The sequence below is a fragment of the Papilio xuthus genome, unplaced genomic scaffold, assembly GCF_000836235.2.
Source record: "Papilio xuthus unplaced genomic scaffold, Pxut_1.1 DF826159.1, whole genome shotgun sequence".
Taxonomy (NCBI): domain Eukaryota; kingdom Metazoa; phylum Arthropoda; class Insecta; order Lepidoptera; family Papilionidae; genus Papilio; species Papilio xuthus.
The window spans coordinates 690,668-713,225 of record NW_013532490.1 but is presented as its reverse complement, the minus strand read 5'-3'; the positions used below and the strand labels follow the sequence as shown (position 1 = coordinate 713,225).

At 35.5% G+C, this 22,558-nt stretch overlaps 1 protein-coding gene across 6 annotated transcripts in view; it reads left to right on the top strand.

Annotated features, from left to right (window-relative positions):
• Window positions 1–22,558, top strand: part of LOC106123148 (muscle calcium channel subunit alpha-1) — a 42,748-nt gene that overhangs the window by 3,510 nt on the left and 16,680 nt on the right. For all 6 annotated transcript variants that reach the window (XR_001228147.1, XM_013319335.1, XM_013319332.1 and 3 more), the window contains exons 2-15: window positions 13,727–13,941; window positions 14,359–14,464; window positions 15,622–15,761; window positions 16,661–16,767; window positions 17,514–17,666; window positions 18,450–18,643; window positions 19,086–19,189; window positions 19,696–19,868; window positions 20,004–20,110; window positions 20,230–20,345; window positions 20,625–20,727; window positions 20,870–21,021; window positions 21,446–21,656; window positions 22,372–22,492. Coding sequence is in view for 5 of the 6 variants with exons in the window: in XM_013319335.1 (XP_013174789.1) it covers window positions 13,733–13,941; window positions 14,359–14,464; window positions 15,622–15,761; window positions 16,661–16,767; window positions 17,514–17,666; window positions 18,450–18,643; window positions 19,086–19,189; window positions 19,696–19,868; window positions 20,004–20,110; window positions 20,230–20,345; window positions 20,625–20,727; window positions 20,870–21,021; window positions 21,446–21,656; window positions 22,372–22,492 (1,996 nt within the window). In the remaining variant the exon portion in view is untranslated. The remainder of the gene's footprint in view (window positions 1–13,726; window positions 13,942–14,358; window positions 14,465–15,621; window positions 15,762–16,660; window positions 16,768–17,513; window positions 17,667–18,449; window positions 18,644–19,085; window positions 19,190–19,695; window positions 19,869–20,003; window positions 20,111–20,229; window positions 20,346–20,624; window positions 20,728–20,869; window positions 21,022–21,445; window positions 21,657–22,371; window positions 22,493–22,558) is intronic.

Sequence of the window (22,558 nt, the reverse complement as noted above, 5' to 3'; positions counted from 1 at the left end):
AGCTCACTATACCTCCCCACTCGGGACGGCTCGGAGCCTACGCTAAGCTAGGGGGTGACTAGGCTATAGTCAACCACGCTGGCACAGTGCGGGATGGTTGACTTCACACATATCTTCTCAGATATGTGCAGGTTGCATCACGATGTTTTCCTTCACCGTAAGAACGTCGGATAAATGTACATATGTAAATCGGAAATCGAAAAACACATTGGTACATGGCGGGATTCGAACCCAGGACCTGCAGATTGCAAGTCAAGTGCTTGACCACTGAGCCACCGACGCTTCTACCTACTCCTACAATTGCATTACGTAGTTATAAATAAAATCCATTCAATACTCTGTGACCCTAATTCCTTATATCGAATGAGCATAGCATCTTGTAAGAAATAAATTGAATCTTACTTGGATTGACTATAAGGTAGATATAAATAGACCTTTCTTGTAGTACGTTTAATACTAGTGTTAGCTATGTCTACATTCTTAGTTTGCTAGTTTCTTGTAGTGTTCACCCATTGGTTGAAATTTGATTTTTTTTTTTTTTTTTTATATCAAAAGGTGGCAAACGAGCGTGCGGCCACCTGAAATCACTGAAATAGCGAAGTGACCGTTGCCCATAGACATACGCACTTGCATATGCGTTGCCTACCTTTAATCGACGGAGGAGAGGATGCACAGAAAGAAAATATCTTCCATTTCCATGCATCCTCTCATCCGGAAAGTCTACTTTCACTTCCCATCCTTGCCTTATAAAGAAAAGGATGGGAAGGGAAAGAGGACTAAATTAGGCCTCCGGGACGCACACTCATCAGACGAAACGCGGAATTGCATCCACTTCACGCTTGTCTTCTGTGTGGTCGTGGTATTTCACCGGGCGAGCCGGGCCGATTCGTGCGAAGATGTTAAAGCGGGCTCTACCACTGTTAAAATATAATTTGATTATAATTCATGTTTTTTTTTTGAGAAATAAAGGCCTCAGAAATTTCTTCACGTTAACTTTAATTGTGTCAAACACGTTCATTTGTTGCCCTATTTTTTTTTAAAATATAAATACAAAGTAACTTATATTTTACTATTATTATAATCTTACTAATATAAATGCGAATGTTTAGATGTATAGATGGATGAATGTTTGTTAAATGGTTGCAGAACGGTTGCATAGACCTCGCTGAAAGCGTATATGTAGAAGACAGTCTGGAAGAACACATATGCTACTAATTAAGATTTTTTTTAATTTATAGAGTAACGGGTGAGAGCTACTATTTAAATAAATAAAAATATGAGGTTAGTAAATCCTTTTGCACAGCGCTTAAATGTCAAAACTTCGTACAACAAAGAGATAGATTTAAGTCACGGTCGGGTACCGTTAAAATGCAATATAGTGTACATGTTTTTGTTCACAAGTGTATTGAGTACACGCGTTCTATTAACAGACGTTAGTGCATTCCGTGGACCAGACGCTAGTTATTTAAACTCTTGATACTAGCAGTTCCGCCTTTTGATCTTTAAAGTATCAAGTATTAAGTAGCATTGGTCGTAGTAGTAAGCGAAGACTTTTAAAACCTATTTCTAAGTATAGATATTGTCTCGTATATTAAATCGATTTTTAATCGCGCGGAATTAAAAAAAGACTTAATGAATAGCCTATGTTGTATGTGTTCTTCCAGACTATGTTCTACATTTGTGCCAAATTTCATCAAGATCTGTTGAGCCGTTTCCGAGATACCGTCAAACAAATATCCATCCATCTAAACATTCGCATCTATACTAATATTATGAAGCGGAAGTGTTTGTTTTTTTAAACGCGCTTATCTCAGGAACTACTGATCCGATTTGAATTTTTTTTATTGAATAGTCCATTTATTGAGGATCGCTTTAGGTTATATAACAACGTTCCGACCAAAAGTTTCTTTTAATTCCACGCGGACGGAGTCACGGGTGACAGCTAGTTTATAATATATATAAGATTCTGCAGTGAAACTCACCTATACATATGCAATATAAATAGTTTTTCATTGATAAAAATCTAAAGGATACGAATTTGCGGGGGAGGGAAGTTTTTATATGATTAAATTCTTACAAACATCCATCCACACATCCATCCATTTATATTTTTTTTTTTTTATTGGGCGGCGCTATGCCGCCCTCTCGTTCCCCTAACATGGTGGTCAGGTACCTTAGATGCGACAACAATCTTTATTTCTTTATTAAATTAAAAATCAATAAAACTTTACAAATTTCTTAAGACTATTTACACCATTTATAACATTAGTAAGATTTAAAACTTGTACTTAACAGTTTTTTTACATAAAAGTATAGTTAACAATTTACAGTTGTAAATTACATATACAGGATGTCCGGGAAAGATACATCGGAGTACCACAGTTACCTTGCAGATAAAATAAAAGCGCCAATAGCCTAATGGTTAAGGGTACGGATATCCGATCATGAGGTCGGGAGTTCGAATCCTGCCATTCAACTATTGTGGTAAACCATATCCTAGCACAAGCTTAGTTGGAATGGAACTAGAAATATTAGTAAATTTAAAAAATCTCCTAGTATTAAAAAAAATATGTTCTCTGTATACTTTGTTACCGAACACCCTGTATAATTGAAAAAAAAAGGTTTGCAAAGCGTCAGCGGAGAATTCAACGCTTTATAGCAGTCAAAGTATTTATAAACAATTCTCAAAGTCATATTCAAATAGGAAATAGTTGTTTATTTAAATGAGTAAGTCGAGAAACATACTGTTTTATTTATTTTACTATTAAATAGGTAAATTGCCTAAAGAACAGTAAATTATTACGATTATAAAAAAGTATTTAAAATAAACAACTAAACTATTTTAACTCAAAAACTACTTAGAGGATTTTCCTACAAATTCAATTCACCCCATTGTAAATACCAAAAGGGTAAAGTAGTTAACAAGAACGGATTTGGTCACTAAATCGTCATCACTATACGTCCCCACCGAAGGGCTCGGAGCTTAACCTAAGTTAGGAGTGACCAGGCCATAGTCAACCACGCTGGCCAAGTGCCACAGTAGTCAACCAACAACAGAGCGGATGCGGCTTGTGAAGCGGCGGAAAATGCTAAAGCAAGCAAATACAGGGGTCTAGGCTCCGAATATGATTTTGCCCCATTCGGTGTCGAGACCCTTGGTCCGTGGGGTCCTAGCGCTTTAAGGTTTCTTAAGGGAATATCAAAAAAGTTAATTGACATCACAGGGGACCGAAAAGCTGGCAGCTACCTCGGACAAAGAATTAGTATAGCTATTCAAAGGGGGAACGCTGCCAGTATCTTCGGAACTTTACCTAAAGGGACTCCTTTTAATAATATATTTTAGTTAGTTATTCGTTTTTAATATATTATTTAATATCGTAGGTTTAAATTTATGATATCAGTAAGTTTATACATACGATTCTAGTATCATACATTTACTTAGACGTCTTTAAATCAGGTTTAAATGATAGTAGCGAACATACGGACAGAATTATCTCGCGCCGACTGTAGTCAACATTCCGATGGGAACAGATGTTAGTATTTTTAGTCCGAATGCTCTTTTACAATCATCAACCTTTGATAACGTTAATACGAGCCGTGTTTTATAAATAAAGAAGATGGCGCCTGATACTACGTGCGGGGAAACTATCAATCTTACTAATATTATAAATGCAAATGTTTAGATAAACGTTTGTTTAAAATTATCTCCAAAACAAATGCATGGATCTCGCTGAAATTTCTCATAGATGTATAATATAGAACACACAGTCTACTAATTAATATTAAATTATTCAAACTTTCGTGAGACATTATACTAAACTGATATATAAACACGGCTAAACACTCACGTATATACGTTCGGTGGCGGCACCGACTAGTTTCGAGCCCATCGAGGGCCCTTCATCAGGATGAGTGGCACTGGTATTATTTCGCGGACGCGGCCCGTCGCTCACTGAACGCGGGCTCGAAACTAGTCGGTGCCGCCACCGGACGTATATACGTGAGTGTTTAGCCGTGTTTATATATCAGTTTAATTAATATTCTTTTTAATTCGGTGCGCACTAAGTCGTGGGGGACAGTTACTTTTAAAATACAGTTAAAAGTATTCTACGTATATAAGCTGGAGTGCTTTTTAAACAAAATCTGTCCTATGTCACGAATTCTCTGTCACCTCACGTCTGTTTTCTTCCTCTCCCTTTCGAACCTCATAGTTGCTTTGTTCTGCCACTTTTCAGCAATTGTTTTAGCTCTACTACGCATGAGTTGTAGCAGTGTAAACCAACTGTAAAGATTAGAAAGCGCCTGCTTTGTAATCAGATAAACTGTTCCATTGTGACTTTAATGTTTGCCGTATAGATAAGAGGCTTCAAGGACGAAAAAAATCAATATTGTGAATAATTATGAAATTGTTACGTAGATAAGATAAGTTTGTAAAGTAGGAACTTATTTGATACGGATGCTTGAATTGTAAAGTGGATGTATAATGGAAAGTCTGTTCAAAGTAATCGATAGTTTGTGTATACGATAATAAAAAAAACAAGCTCGTATGGTTGTTGGTTGTAAATAGTTTTATCTAATATATGTCTATTTTTAGGGTTCTGTACCTCATAGGAAAAAAAAGAAATGCCAAAAAAAGAAATTATAGACCTTAAAGTGCGTTTCGACTATTTATGTTTTTAAAAAAAATACAAAAACTAAAAAAAAGTTGTTGACCTTAAGTGTGTTTTCCCTATGCAAATAGGAACAAAAAACGTTGTTAACTTGAATTAATATGTTTTTGGATGTGTATATCGACAGTGGAAATTCAATGTTTGAAAGTATCAAACACATGTCAAAATAAACATGTAACTACGTCAATAAACTTGAGCTATATCCAAGATCTTGTAGATTTCAACATACGGTACAGTCGCGGACAAAGTGCTTATATTTTAATTTAAAAATTAGCTGTCGTCAGAGACTCCCGCCGCTTTATTTAAAAATTAATTACTAGTCTATATGTTCGTCTAGACTATGTTCTACATTTTTTTCTAATTTCACCGAGATTTACAGCCATTTTGGAAATACCATTAAACAAATATCCATACATCTAAACATTCGCATTTAATATTAGTAAGATGTGAAATGTGAAATCTTACTAATATTACAAATGCGAATGTAAAGATGTCAACGGATCTTGCTAAAATTTGGCATAGATGTTAAACATAGACTATGGAAGAACACATAGGCTACTTATTTAGTTTTTTTTAATTCGGTGGGCGACTGTTAGTATTACATAAAACAATTTCAAGAAGCATTTATGAATGTGACTGTACATTGATAGTGTCGAAATGAATTCTTCTAGATGCGATTTACGACTATTAAATATAGATTCAAAACGACTGTGAGTGTGAAACAATTGAGGTGATTAATTACAATGTTTTAGCATCAAATGAGATTTTATATGGATGGCTACAAAGGTAGAGGAAGACCAAAGAAAGTATGGATTGATTGTGTGAAAGAGGATATGTGTAAGGTGTGTATTCAAATAGGCCGATAGAGATGTATGGAGAAGTACTACAAACTGTGCCGACCCTCTGTAGAAAGACAGGAAGATCATCATCAACCTGTCCTTATCCCTACAGAGGGTCGGCACAGTACGTACTACTCCATACATCTCTATCAGCCGTTACATCTGAATCTACCCCCTTCTTACGCATATCCTCTTAAACACACATCCATACTTTCTTTGGTCTTCCCCTGTTTTTAATATCACTACTTTGTGGATCCCACTGCTTAACATGTCCAAACCACGCTAACCTTCTACTCCTCAATTTATCGATCACTGACGCTACTTTTTAACTTTATTAAAAACACATTCGTAACTTGAAGATGATAGATGATTCTTTTTAATTTCGCGGAAGAAGTAGCGAGTAACTACTTGATAAATATAGGTAGTGGAAGAAATTATAAATACAATGAATGAATGAATATCGAGGTGATGAACCTGGGTAGCGGCCAATGATCTCTGTATTAAATCTATATCGATTCTTTCCTGTATGTACTATGATTAATGTCGAGTATTAGTGTTTATATATATCTTTTTATATTTATATGTTGCTAACGTAAAGTTTAGTCCATTTCCTTGTTATTTATAAACACAACTCACGTCTACAACCCAGAGGGGTAGGCACTACGGAATTCCATTTGACGTGGCAAAACGAACCTCAGCAATCCACTTTTCACCATTACAAGAAACTGAATGTGACGGGTGGCGCCTTGCTTCCTATTTTTCTAGCGGAAATTCACACATATCTTTTGAATTTCTTTGCTGATATGCGCAGGTATAATATGTAAATCGAACCTTGCAGATTACAAATTACTGCTTAACCTATGAGCCAACGACGCTCTTAGTTATTTATAATGATTGTATTAATTATTTCTTTATTATCAACCTGCCTATATCCTAACGGTGGGTTGGCACACTATGTATTCACACATCTCTATCAGCAGTCATATTTGAATCGAACCCCCTTCTTACGCATATCCTATTTCACACACATCCATACTTTCTTTGGTCTTCCTCTACCTGTGTAGCCATCGTTCAATCTCATTACTTTATTGTTGTACTAAAGTGATTGCAGTGAACGAGACTATTAAATCTTAGTGTATTTTCAGAGCAGACAGTTATATCGTGTTGATACAGACAGGGTAATGAAGTGCGGCCAAATGGGTCAAGATTAGGCGCTGTTTATTCAAACATCTGACGCGTATTAATTACACGAATATAATATTACGATACTCGTACCATAATATATTGTTTGTAAGCATTCGATGTATTTTTATAAGTACAGTTGTGTTGAAAATCCAGTTTTATTTACAGATAACAGAGACAATTACAATTTTAAAGCGTCAATAGCCTAATGGTTAAGGGTACGGATTTCCGATCACAGGGGGCCGGTGTTCGAATCCCACCATTCGACAATTGTCGTAAACCATATCCTAACACAAGCCTAGAGCTTAGTTGGAATGGTTAAAGAAATATTAGTAAATTTACAAAAAAATCTGCTAATATTTTATTTAAAAAAAATAGTTTTAAGTCTTTTGGATGGAAGTTTGTAGTACATTTAATATTGTTTGCTATTGTTTTAAAATATGTTTAAACGGTTTATAGCAATCGTTAGCGTTACAATGTAACACACGTTAGTGTTACATTGTAACACACGTGGATGAATATCACATGTCATATAAATATATAATGGGTTGTAAATAACAAAATTAACAACTTTTAATAACATCGTCGGACCATGTACAAAAATAATATAGAAACTATACTAGAATATTTCTTGATTTCTGATTGTTTTGCGATCATTTTATAATTAAATCTTACTTCTTACTAATATGATGGATGTTTGATAGAAGATAACTCCAGAACAGCATTGATCTAGCTGAAATTTGGCATGGATGTAGAACATAGTCATGACACATAGGCTACCTATTAAGTTTTTTTTTGTCCACGCATACGGAGTTGTGGGCGACAGCTACTTCTCTATAAAAATCAACCGTAGTTTAGTAAATTAGATCTGTCTTGTTCGCATAAATTATGTCTCTTATATGTTTAAATTATTATTTATTGAAGTCAATAACTAATACACTCAGAGAATTTAAATGGTCGCTAAGGAGAGCCATTCAGTTTAAATTAAGAGGAAGCTACATGAACCTCTTAAGTAATCGTTATCCGAATTTAAGGGTGTTTCCAGATTAGGCGTTTAATTTTATCGATTTGATAGGACCAAAAAAAATCCAAAGGGAAACATTTATAAAGTGTAGGATTATAGTGTGACTTTACCCTTACATTATTATTTAAAAGCTTAATATGTCTTCTTTGAGATGCGTTCAAAATAATTAAATCAACTTGTAAAAAGCCCTTGAGGCAAATGTAAAAAAGCATATTAAATTTGCAATATAAATCAAATTGCTTTATCGCTGCTTTTTATATTTCAAGATGAAATATATTGTTAATGTGTACAACTGCATTTAAAATACGAGATAAATTTAGATATGATCTACTTAAAAGAGAAGGTTAATGAAGGAAATACGTCCCCACTGAGGGATAACTACCATAAGTTAGTGACTAGGCTATAGTCAATGCTGACTTAGTACGGGTTGACTTCACACATATCTTTGATTGTCTTCAAAGATATTTGCAGCATCACGATGTTTTCCTTTACCGTAGGAACCTCGTATAAATATACGGTGAAGGAAAACATCGTGATGCAACCTGCACATATCTGTGAAGAAATTCAAAATTATGTGTGAAGTCAACCAACCCGCACTTTTTTAACACCTTTTTAATCCAAATTTAACAGTTGACAAGAGAGAGACGAAGTTGTGGGCGACAGCTAGTCCTTTAATAAGTCAAGATAATATCTTGAATGATAAATGGATGGATGGATATATTATACTAAATGGTGTGAATAATGTTTAATAATAGAGGAATGTATGGCATTCATGGGGTTGTGTGATGCATAAATTGTATGTATCTGCAGGGAGGGGGGGGGCAAGGGGGGGCAATACGTGATGGTAATGCAAACATATTCGACCTCGTATGATACATTGAACTGAGCTTTTGTGTTGTACAGTCTTTATTCGCATTTCTTTTAGAGTTAAAAGAATTAAAGTTGCGAAATTTTACTAATCTTACTAATATTATAAATGCGAATGTTTACATGGATGGATGTTTGTTTGAAGGTATATATATACAGAACGATTGAACGGATTCAGCTGATATTTGGCATAGATGTAGAACATAGTCTGGAAGACAACATACTTATTATCTTTTTTTAAATTCCGCGCGGACCGCGTCGCGGCCGACAGCTAGTATTTGTATAAAACATATTACTCTCCCTCTAGTTCTCTTTAAAAAGTCAGAATTAACAATGTTTAACTATCCGTGGGTTTTTAATACCAAAATTTCCGTTGACAATATAGTGTTGTCTTTGTTTTGTCAAAGATGTAAGACAAGGATGACGATATATTTTATACAGAGATTTTGGTTATAAAACATTTTGTGCGACAATTAAATTTCTTCTAATATAAGCGACATCTTTCTTTTACTGGAGTTTTTGGTATTTCTGGATAGAAAACTCTTTAAAATTTTCATTCGTTACAACGATACGAGTATTTTTATATCAATGTTTAGCAGAGAAATATCGATAGTGGACCTCCCGTTGTTTATGGAGTGATATCACAGCGGGCTAGAGACGGCTGTCGTAGACTGGACAGTCAGACGGCGACTATCTTAAAAAAAAACTTGTAACATTTAATATTAATGGGGCGAATTCAATATTATAAATCGAGAAAATAATCTTACTATATTTACTTACTTCTTACTAATATTATGAATGCGAATGTTTGGGTGGATGGATGCATGTTTGGATGAAATTGGACATAGATGTAGAACATAATATTGAAGAACACATAGGCTACTAATTAAGTGTTTTAAATCCGCGAGGACTGAGTTGCGGGCGACAGCTAGTTGATGACTAAACAAAGATCATGTTTCTTGATTGCTATGTCGATTTATAAATCAGTTTTCATTCAAAATCGATTCAATTGTTAATTAAAACAACGGCTATAAATTAAAATATCGATTGATTATAGATTTCGGTTTTATGTTACACTATTTAGTTAAAATATACCAAAACGTTGAAAATCCGGAGAAGAATAAGATTTTTACACTTCAAATCCGGTCAAGCCTTCGACAAGAGGTGACAATGAAACGAACAAAGGTGGGAAAAACAATACCTTCTTTAAATAACCTGGTAAAAAACCATAGGCTGATATTAACTCTGTCAGATTCTCTACTTGTAGGTTTCTGAGACCTAAATCTCTGTATCAAATATCTCACCTCTCATTATCTTTGATAAAACAGTTTTGGTCTCAGAAACCCACGGTATGTATTTCTGCATAAAGCAAGGGAAATATTCTTTACTTACACCACTTTCTTTGTCTATTAATATATTTTACTAATATATAAATGCTTAGATGTATGGATGGATGGATGTTTGTTAGAAGGTATCTCCAGAACGGGACAATCGATCTCGATGAAATATGATAGCTCTAGAACTTAGTCTGGAAGAACACATAGACTATTTTTTTATTAAGTTTTTTTTATTCTACGCAGACGGAGTTACGGGCGACAGCTAGTTCTATTATAATCTTATATGTAAAATTCTCGTGTCACAATTTTCGTTCCCATATTCCTCCGAAACGGCTTGACCGATTCTCATTAAATTTTGTGAGCATATTGAGTAGGTCTGAGAATCGGCCAACATCTTCTTTTCATCCCCCTAAATGTTAAGTTTTTTTTAATTCCGCGCGGACGGAGTTGCGGGCGACAGCTAGTAAATCTATATTTGTTTTTGAATTAGTCCTTAGTATTATGACGTCATAATTACATATATGCAGTCATTTAAGAGACAAATCTATTTCATTAAATATTCACGCTCCAGTTATTCGAACGCATCGTTATATCCGATACATTGCGTTTTTGTTTAGTATTAATCAAGTGTAAGGTGATGTTTGAACATCAATGGATGACAGATTAGCAAAGATTATAGTATTTTTTTAAGAATTACTAGCTGTCGCCCGCGACTCCGTCCGCGCGGTATTAAAAATAGATGTTGGCCGATTCTCAGAGCTACTCAATATGCTCACAAAATTTCATGAGAATCGGTCAAGCTGTTTCGGAGGAGTATGGGAACGAAAATTGTGACACGAGATATTTATATATAAGATTATAATTTAAACCTTTCAGGATACGACATTTAAAATTATCACAAATATAAAAAAATCTAGATTCAAATATCTTTAGTATAGATTATTTAAATTTGATATTTTTTAAACCATTTCAGAAATTTCCAATATTTTTACCATCAATCAAACAATTAAATAGTCTTTAAAATATTTTTTTAGTAATACATACATATAGAACATCGTCTGGTAGAACACGAAGACTACTAGTTTTTTAATTCCGCACGAACGGCGTCGCGGACGACAGCTAGTATAAAGATAAATTCTAGTGTAATGCGTAATTACTACATAGGCTTTGATATGTTAACTATAATGATCTGTTAGTGAGCCGAAATGGCTTTGTTATATGATACTAGCTGTCGCCCGCGACTCCGTCCGCGTGGATATATTAAAATAACTTAATTAGTTTAGCCTATGTGTTCTTTCAGTCTATGTTCTATACGTGTGCCAAATTTAATCGAGATCCGTTCAGCCGTTCTAGAGATATCTTCAAACACCCATCCATCCATCCACATCACATCCATCTAAACATTCGCATTTATAATATAAGTAAGTTAAATAAAAAGCAGCTCTTCAAAGCATAAATTCGAAAAAAATATGAGTAAATAGTATCTTATGTCCGTCTCCTGGCTCTAAGCTACCTCCTCACCAATTTTCAGGCATATCGGTAAAGCCGTTCTTGAGTTATAAATAGTGTAACTAACACGACTTTTTTTTATATATAGATAAGAGTGTTGGCGCCACTTTCACACAATATTACGTGAATCCATTATGTTTGACATTACTTGCCTGTTATGTCCAAAGGTCATATATTAATAACCTCTTTGTGTCAACATCTTTTGTAAGAATGACATTTTAGTAAGGAAAAGTAAAATGATATTAATTATCATCTTACCCTACTTCTTACTAATATTATAACTAAGTTTATTAGAAGGTAAAAGTAAGGTAAGTCTCCAGAACGGCCTTTTTTATCGTGGGGAAATGCCTTTCGCATACCATCCTTGCGGGGACAAAGGTGGTTACGTCGGGCTTGCACCGACTAAAACCCCACGGTGGTCGCAACCGGCGCTAACAATGGGGGAGGCAAAAAAACCGCCTCCCTACAACGCCTGACTAGATCTTTTGGGTCCAGCTCCATCGTACTCTTAGGTTCGACCACCTTCTCAGGGCCGCTTGAGCGTTAAAGACCCCACCCTGAAGAACCTCCAGAACGGCCTAATGGATTTTGATGAAATTTGGCATACATACAGAACATAGGCTGAAGGAACACTTAGGCTACTAATTAAGTTTTTTTATTCAGAGCGGACGAAATCGCTGGCTAGTTTTAATTTAAATCAACCTTGATAAATTTTTCGTACAATTATGTAATTCCTATTTGTCGCCCGTCTGTGCGTAGTTAAAAAAAACCTTAAATAATAGTCTACGTGTTCTTCCATACTATGTTCTACATGTTTGCCAAATTACTTTGAAATCCATACAGCGGTTCTGAGGTTTATCTTCTAACAAACATTCGCTTTTATATTAGTAACATATTGCATAGCGCATCTTTGTTTGCTTCGTGAATAATATTCGCCAGATTAACGACATAAACGTAAAAAAAAGAAGAAAACATATCCGTTCCAAATTTGAAATGAAAGTAAATTGCGCGCGAAAAATACAAAATTGATCCATAAATCTAAAGTATTCGTGCAATAACGATCGTTTACTCGCAATATTAAGATATTTATTTCTTAGTGTGAACTGTTTACGAGGGGAAATGAGTGAAAAAAATGAAATTGCTTTAATATATTTGTCATAAACAACGTGTTAGATGTTGTAACACTTTATGTGCATCTTAAAAGACGCAGATGCGTACAGATTAAGACGAACTAAGGAGAAATCCAGAAATTAATATTTAAATTATTATTTATTAATCTTTTATTAGGCAAATAAAATAATTTCATAATTCAGAACCAAACCTTTTGTATGTCTGTCTGGCATAGCGTCGTTGGCTCGGGGGTCAGGCACTTGACTTGCAATCTGTAGGTCCAGGGTTCGAATCCCGCCATGTATTTTTCGATTCCCGATTTACATATGTACATCCGACGTTCTTACGGTGAAGGAAAACATCTTGATGCAATCATTCAAAGATATGTGTGAAGTCAACATACCCGCACTGGGGCAGTGTGGTTGACTATGGCCTAGTCACCCTTGATTTATGGTAGGCTCCGAGGAATATAAACTGATGAGGAAGGTATGTCTGTCTGCAAGTCCAACGTGGTTATCTCTGAAAAGAGATTATTCATTCAAATTATTTTAGTTTTTTTTTAATATTTTAGCAATTCCTCGTTAATGAAGTCGAGGGAAACAGCTAGTGTTCTATACAAATCATTACTGGTATAGAGATGTACAGGTAAAAATCGATACGTGCATCCCCCAGGGTGGCTCCCTGAGGGTGGCAGGGAGATGCAGTTTATTTTTTCTTTTGCTTTTATATGATGAATTCAATTTACGTAACACACAAGCTTTTAACGGTATTGGTTGTAAAATATTTGTTTTTAATAAAAGTTCTATCAAACTTTGAACTTACTAATAAACAAGTTGTAGCCTACAACTCTGTTCGCGTGAAATTGAAAAAAAAAAACTTAATTAATAGCCTATGTGTCCTTCCAATGTTCTACATGTATGCCAAATTTCAGCGAGATCCATGTAGCCGTTCTAGAGATACCTTTAAACAAACATCCAGCCATCTAAACATTGGCATTTATAATATTAGTAAGATATTTGTTTATCTGAAGTAACTAGCGAATAACAGTATTTTAATTTAGATTAGTACAATGAGAGACAAATAGATTAAAAAGCCTGAAATTTGGAACTACAAAAAACAGGTTACTTATCCCAAAGTGATTGACTTTATACTTGTGATAAGTCACATTTTATTCTTCTTTATTTCCAGGTGAAAATGGCGACAGACCCCACACAAGTGACGGGGGCCACAACACCCGGGGCGGATAGTCTAGGTCCAGACACAGGCCAGGCGTTAGTCGCCCAGCCCAAGAAACCTGCTAGACCTAGGGGCAAGCCACAACCCGAGAAACCAAAGAGAAGTCTCTTTTGTTTAGGCCTTAAGAACCCTCTTAGGAAATTATGCTATGATATTGTCGAATGGAAGTATCCTTTACTAAAGTTTATTTATCGTATTCTGAGTGTAATTAGTTATTTAAAGTGTCTCATTATGTGTTTAGTAGAAATATATATCAAGAGAAAAATAAAGATCTCTGAGTAGGCCATTAGTAGCTAAGTATTGATTTAAATGATGAATTTATGTAGCTCTATTAAAAAATTTGCTATCGCCCGCGAATCCGTTCGCATGGTATTAAAAAAAACATATATAAGTAGCCTATGTGTTCTTCCAGACTATGTTCTATATGTTTGCCAAATTTCATCGAGATCCGTTCAGCCGTTCTGAACTTTCAATCATACATCCATCTAAACATTCGCATTTATAACATTAGTAAGATTGCAGGTTGTAGAAATACTAAATGCATTTGTTAATTGATTTACATAACTTCCTTAATTAGCTCTCAGACCTTTTGAGTACATGATATTGACAACTATATTTGCAAACTGCATCGCTCTCGCGGTGTTCACGCCCTACCCGTCCGGAGACACAAACAACACTAATCAAATATTAGTAAGTATCCTATTATTGAATTATAGGGGGCGCTGCTGTGCCCTCATCAAGGCAAGTGCCTCCGAATATTCCTTTACTCCAACAGAAGTATTTAGCTTAATGAAAATATTAATTCGGTGATTTCTGAAACGATTAATCGCTGTATAGATAACGATAAGGGAACGTACCCATATAACGTGACCCGTTAAGGGGAGGGCCAGAGTCTTTAAAATACTACCGTCAGTCACAGAAGCGGGGGCTGAGATTTTAGTCACGTAGTCGTTACTTGTTTTTTTTTTTCGTAATACATAATTCACTAGTAATTTAAAAATGCATGCAGTCTTATGTTATAAAGAAGAGTGTGAACCAAATTATTCCTTTTTCAATTTTTACCTGTGAAATGATTAAGAATCATAATTATGAATTACTGCGTATAAACTTCCGGGGGGTTCTTGGCATGTACTACGAGTGATCACCGAGGGGCGGGAGGGGTCGAAAAAACTAAAAAAAATAGGTCACGTAGTATGGGAATGTTCCCAAATAGGTTTTAAACGATGATATTGGTCTCAGACACTCACGATTAATAGAACAGCAAGTAATAAAAGACATAAATTTGATATTAATTTGAAAAATAAGTTACAGCGCCATCTGTGGAGTGATAGATATAAACAGAAGTTCATACAACCTTTTTGAATTGTTTCAAGCATTGAAGTTCTATAGAATGATAATATTAATAAACAAAAGAATAGTAGTATTAGAAAAGTCAACTTGAATAATAAATCCACAGAACAACGAACATGCCAACAACCCCACGACTTGGTGACACGCTTACACTTCAATACTCTGTATCATTTCACTTTGTTCATACATATCTTTATATATATAATTCTTCTGTGAGTGTGTATGTCACTGAACTTCTCACAAACGACTGGACCGATTTTGATGAAATTTTTTGTGTGTGTTCAAGGGGATCTGGGAATGGTTTAGATTCACAATTTTGTCCGCTGGACAATGTTTTTTTAATTAATTTTTAATTTATTAGTAGTTGTTGATTTTGGAATGTTTTACATTAGATCCGATAGACGGCGCTACCATCGCAGTGTCAAATTGTCAGACAACGTCTGTCGGGTCCGCTAGTGCCCTATGTAGTTGTGAAAAAAAAAATTCTTTGTTTACAGGAAAAGGTTGAATGGATATTTATGGTGATATTTACTGGGGAATGTATCATGAAGATAATAGCATACGGGTTTTTATTCCATCCCGGCGCTTACTTAAGGAACACTTGGAACAGTTTAGATTTTACTATAGTTACAATTGGGTGAGTCATAATATCACATAACTATATTTTTAGAGATTACTAGCTGTCGCCCGCGACAACGTCCGCGTGTTTGTCTAAAAAAAAATTAGGGTTGGACTACCCTTAACATTTATTTATGAAAAATAGATGTTGGCCGATTCTCAGACCTACTCAATATGCTCACAAAATTTCATGAGAATCGGTCAAACCGTTTCGGAGGAGTATGCGAACGAAAATTGTGACACGAGAATTTTATATATAAGATTAGTTACAATCCTTTGGCGCGAATGACGTGCTTTCGTTACAAAGTAAAATGTCAGAATGATTAGTGAGGGGACATAAACGTCGACATTTTAGTAAGGCTAGTGTTGCGCCAGTACACCGGCACAGTGTCGGATCTTCCTAACCATATAGACATACTAAAGAATTAAAAACATACACAATTAGTAGCCTGTGTTCTTCCAGACTATGTTCTATATGTATGCCAAATTTCATCGAGATCCGTTCAGTCAGAGACACCTTCAAACAAACATCCATCCATCCAAACATTGGCATTTATAATATTAGTAAGATTATCATAAAATTAACAGCTATATTCAGACTAAGACTAAGTTAACCGTAGGTTTCTGAGTCTCCGTTTAAAATATATTGTTATCTTTGTTTTGTCAAAGATAATGACAAGGATGAATGTTTTATACATAGATTTTGACCTCACCAATAGTTAAGGCGTTATTTAGTGTTGATTTAGCATAAGTCTACACTAAGTGTCTATTTAAGTAAATCTTAAATTATTCTAATTGCGTAAATGCGATTTAGACTTCCTCCAATAGTGGTATAGTTTACCAAAATGTCTTGTCTTTCTCACTTTTTACTCTTCAATTATTTGTTAATTTATTTAATATTGTTACTCCTTCTTTCAGTATAGTGAGTATGATACTACAAGATTTTTTCAAAGATTCATTTGACGTGAAAGCACTGAGAGCGTTCAGGGTACTAAGACCACTGAGGCTGGTCTCTGGTGTACCAAGTGAGTATCGACACTACTAACTAAATAGCCTGTGGTCTCCGACCGCATGTAATTAAAAAAAAAACTTAATAAGTAGCCTATGTGTTCTCTCAAACTATGCCAAATATCATCAAGATCCATGCAGCCGTTCTGGAGATAACTTCTAACAAACATTTATTTATTTATTTAAAAACTGCATAGCATCATTACAGTATACAACCAATTTGACACTATACACACTTTACATAACAGTTTACATGATAACATATTTTATAATAACAGTAAATAACATATAACAATGATAAATAAAAAGAAGAAAAAAATACATAGATAAACAGTGCAAGAATATATCAACACGTAACTAAACATCAATATTCAAACGTCTTCCACACATCTGTACGCAGCCTCTGTGAATTTCGACTCGCTGCAACTAAATAAATCTATATCTCTAGATATGATAGAACATCTATACATATAAACATTCGTGTTTATAATATTAGTAAGATGTTCATAAATTTTAAGTTTTCGTGAAAAGAAATTTAACATAATACCGTATTTATAGAAGGAACAAGTATTAAGCCTTAATCCAAAATTTGTTACCACTAAGAAACGAATTAAGGAATTATTAACAGTGATTATGGAAGAATGTCTTGATTGTCCGCTCTAAAACTTTATATCGCTTTGATTTTTGCATTATACTTATGTTTGGCAAAGGCTATATTTAAATTAAGAAATGTAACCAAACTCGTCACCTTTTTCTTCCACAGGTCTACAGATCGTATTAAATTCAATACTGAAAGCGATGATTCCATTGTTCCACATCGCTTTCCTGGTGCTGTTCGTCATCATCATCTACGCCATAATCGGCCTTGAACTGTTCTCTGGTGTTCTTCATAATACCTGCTTTTATAATGGCACTGGTAAGTTGCTTTAAAGTAAAACATTGTCGAAAGCTAACGCCCAGTTTTGTCTAAAGATCTAGTTAGTTAATAGAATAGCAACTCTAGGTAACTAATATACTCTTTAAGCATTATAATAAAAGTTTTACATAACTTTCTACTACTTACATACTTACTGAAAGGGAGGGCACACATTTAATTTAATCTTAGTTGTTATGTACTGCACTACCGGCGTGTAAGCAGCGCGGGGGTCTCTTCCAGACCTCACCCGACTTCCCGCGCGCCCTCACACCGCGACCTTCAGTTGTGCTTCAGCACTCCGCGCACCGACACATCAATCATATTTGTCTATTTTGTACATCATCTTTCATTCTTATTACAATCACCAGCAACCAACCAGCCTTTCATTACAACATACAGTCCACTCGCTCAACATTGTGAATTTTCGTGAAATACTTACACTGTAAGTTCATTTCTAAGATCCTTTATTATTTGAAAAAAAACTTATATTGTTGTTGTTGTTTGTTGTTACATTCAATCTCATTCTATCCATCTACTTATTGTTAGGAAGAAAATCCAAAAATGAGTAAGTGTATTGACCCAATACTTGCCTTACTAAAATGTCGACGTTTGTGTCCCCTACCTATTCATTCCGACACTGGACTTTGTAACGAAAGCACGTCATTCGCGACAAATGATTCTAACTAATAATGTCTAAATTTAAAGTGAACTTGCCACGCGAGTTGCTGGCACTAAACATCTTATAAAAGAATTAAATTGTAATAGAAAATATTCTAATTCCAGATATGGTTGAAGAGCCATCAGTATGTAGTAAAGACCCGGACGTGGGTGTGCAGTGCGAGCCGGGACAGATCTGCAAGGAGTCCACTTGGAAAGGACCGAATTACGGCATCACAAACTTTGATAACATAGGCTACTCCATGCTTACTGTCTTCCAGTGTATCACATTGGAGGGATGGACTGATATTATGTATGCTGTAAGGAGGTTTTATGTCACTATAATTATTGGCATCGTCTCCCAGTCATTAGCAAACTCTGTGTAACTTTCTTGGTGTCGGCTTTGTACAGTTTTAGATGTCCAGATTAATCTATAATTCATAATTTTGACTGAGACAAGTTTTACAACTGTACAGAGCCTGTCTTTCGGTTTCTTAAGATAGATATAGATAGGCCTCAATTGTGCTAGATAGAATTTTGCTAGCGTATTTCATTTGTTTGATTTCATAACCCAACTAAGAACTAAACTGCAAAAAAAAATTCCAGCTCGATACCTTCACGTGTTTATGAGAAAAAGGGTCCTGAAAGACAGACGGACGAACAACAAAGTGATCCTATAAGGGTTCCGTTTTTTTCCTATGAGGTACGGAACATTAAAAATGTAAAAAATAGTAATTAAATAAATATGTTTTCTAATTTCAGATAGCTGATGTAAAAGGGAATACCTGGGTGTGGATTTATTTCGTTACTTTGGTTATTTTTGGCAACTTTTTCGTGATGAATCTCATTCTTGGTGTACTTTCTGGGTAAGTGAGGCTTTATATATAATATACATTAATACGTTACTGAAATGCGAAAGTTTGGATGGATGGATGTACAGATGTTCGTTACCAATTCCACGAATCTCCAGGAGGGCTGAACTTGACGTGTTACTTGTGAACCGATCAATATGATTGAGTCAAATAGAATCAAAACAATACATATTATTACTGATTTATTCAGTCGGTCGATGGGATCTGGATCCAATCGGAACGGATCACGCATAAGCCAACTCAGTGTTCTTTTAATTCAAAGAGAAAATCAGACGGCAGCTAATCTTACTAATATAATAAATGCGTAAGTTTAGATGGATGGATGTTTTTGAAGGTATCTCCAGAACGTCTCAACGGATCTTGATGAAATTTGACATAGATGTAGAACATAATCTGAAAGAACACATAGGCTACTTATTAAGTTTTTTTTTAAATTCGCGTGGCTGGAGTCGTGGGCGACAGCTAATTCGTAATGAAATCGTTTACGTTTTTGATTGCAGTGAATTTTCTAAAGAAAGAGAAAAAGCGAAGAGTAGAGGCGACTTCCAAAAGTCTAGGGAGAGACAGCAGTTCGAAGAGGATTTAAAAGGTTATCTGAACTGGATTACAGTCGCAGAGGAATTAGATTTGGAAAATGACCAGGGACAGAAAGATGAAGACAGAGATTCACAAGGTGAGATGTTTTCTATCTTGAAACTTGGAGACTGTAAATTTTACCCCTAACTTAGGGAAGGGTCTGTGCCCCTCAGTGGGGACGTATAGTGAGCTGATGATGATGCATTTAAAACATTATTTTGTAATTTATCAGGTAAAAAAGAAAGGAAAAGCAACGAGGGCTCACAGAACGAAGTGAATGCAAATGGAGATCAAATAAAAACTGCCACATGCAAAATATACTGCAGGAGATTTGACAAGGTATTTATAACAATGTTTTTTTTATTGTAAATATTTACTGCGTTTGATTTGATTAACAAAAAATCATGTCTTCCTAAATATTCTATGATCAGAGTGAGAAATATTCATGTTTATTTCAGATTAATCGACGCATGCGCAGAGCTTGCAGGAAAGCTGTTAAATCGCAAGCTTTTTACTGGGCTATTATTGTTCTGGTCTTTCTCAACACTTTAGTATTGGCATCAGAGCATTATCGGTAAGTTACTATTTGTAAATTGAGTTTTTAAACACCATCACCATCATTATTATCATCATCATCATCACCACCAGCATCATTAGCATCGACAGCATTTATCTGCCTACTGCTGGGCCCTTCCCGATGCCTTAAACAGTAGGTGGTGTAAACTTCGTCAGTTTATAATTTCACTAGTGACATAAATTAAGATATTGTGGCCTTAATGATTCTAGCGACTATACACAAAGTAATCTGATCTTCCTAAAACATTAAGCTTTGTTTAATCATCTTCTTTTTCAGACAACCTCAATGGCTGGATTATTTCCAGAACTACGCTAATTATCTCTTCGTTGTACTCTTTACTATGGAAATGCTTGTGAAAATGTACGCATTAGGTTTCCAGGTGAGTCAAAATTTCTTAACCAAAACGCTTCTAAATATCTATAGTGCGGGAATGACACAATTTCACTAAATCTAATAAGTTCATTGGTATGGAGACAATGGAAAGTAACCAAATATGTACAAGATATGTTTTCTGTTGTCAGGGTTACTTCGTGTCTCTGTTCAATCGTTTCGATTGCTTCGTGATGGTCTGTTCCATTGTGGAGCTGGCTCTCACACTGTCCAACACAATCCCACAGCTCGGCATCTCTGTGTTGCGTTGTGTACGACTGCTTAGGGTCTTTAAAGTTACTAAGTAAGTACTAAATGTTATAACTAGCCCGCGACTTCGTCTGCGCAGAATTAAAACATCTATGAAAAATTTCAGCCAGATCCATCCAGCCGTTTTGGAGATACCTTCAAACATCCATCCATCCATCTAAACACGCATTTATAATATTATTAACATATGTAAATTTATCCGGGGTTCTTACTGTGAAGGAAAACATCGTGATGCTGCACATATCTGAGAAAAAATTCAAAGATATGTGTAAAGTCAACCTGCACTGGGCCAGCGTGGTGGGCCTAATCACCCCTAATTTAGGGTAGGCTCCGAGACCTCTCAGTGAGAATCTATCGTGAGCTGATGATGATTGTTTTTAAAGTTAATAACTAGACCATCATCACGGCAATTGAGGCCATCAAAGCTTTATTTATACCTATTTTCTTGTATTTTTCAGGTATTGGCGATCTCTTTCTAACCTCGTAGCTTCTCTGCTCAATTCCATACAGTCTATCTTCTCTCTTCTACTTCTTCTCTTCCTGTTCATCATGATCTTCGCGCTACTCGGCATGCAGGTCTTCGGAGGGAGATTTGATTACGACCCTGTGCAAGAAAAAGAGAGGCATAACTTTGATTCGTTCTGGCAAGCTGTGTTGACGATGTTTCAAGTAATCATTTAACTTATTTTTTTAATTATAAATTCCAGGAAAGAAAAACTATGGATTTTTGTTTGTGAAAAGTATTCAGACATTTTACTAAGCACCGAAAATCTTACTCGACTTTGGTTTTCCAAAATAATGTAATTTAAATAATAATTAAAAAATCTACTATACACGGGTGTATCCCATTGTCTATTATACTTTAGACGTCCACTCTATACACAACAGTGGTAGAGCCAGCTTTAACATCTTCGCAGGAATTGTCCCGACTCGCCCGGTGAAATACCACGACCATACAGAAGACAGGCGTCAAGTGGAAGCTATTTTGCGTGCAGTCTGATGAGTGTGCGTCCCGGAGGCCTAATTTACTCCTCTTTCCCTTCCCACCCGTTTTCTTATAAGGAAAGGATGGGAAGTGGAAGTGGACTTTCCGGATGATAGGATGCATGGGAAGGGAAAATATTTTCTTTCTGTGCATCCTCTCCTCCGTCGATTAAAGGTAGGCAACGCATATGCAATTGCGTATGTCTATGGGCAACGGTCACTTCACTATTTCAGCGATTTCAGGTGGCCGCTCGCTCGTTTGCCACCTTTTGATATAAAAAAAAATCTACTATACATGGGTGTATCTCAACGTGTCTATTTTACTTTAGACATCCACTCTATACACAACTCTACTCTTTGAAAAAATATGGACTACAATATGTATTTATTCAACTTTAAGATCCTGACAGGCGAGGACTGGAACGCGGTGATGTATCACGGCATCAACGCATACGGCGGCTCAGGAACACCGGGGATGTTGGCTTCTATATATTTCATTGTTATATTTATCTGTGGTAACTGTATCCTTTTGAAAACAAGAGAAATACAACAAAGAGTATGAAATTAATAGCTTAGTAGTAAAGTAA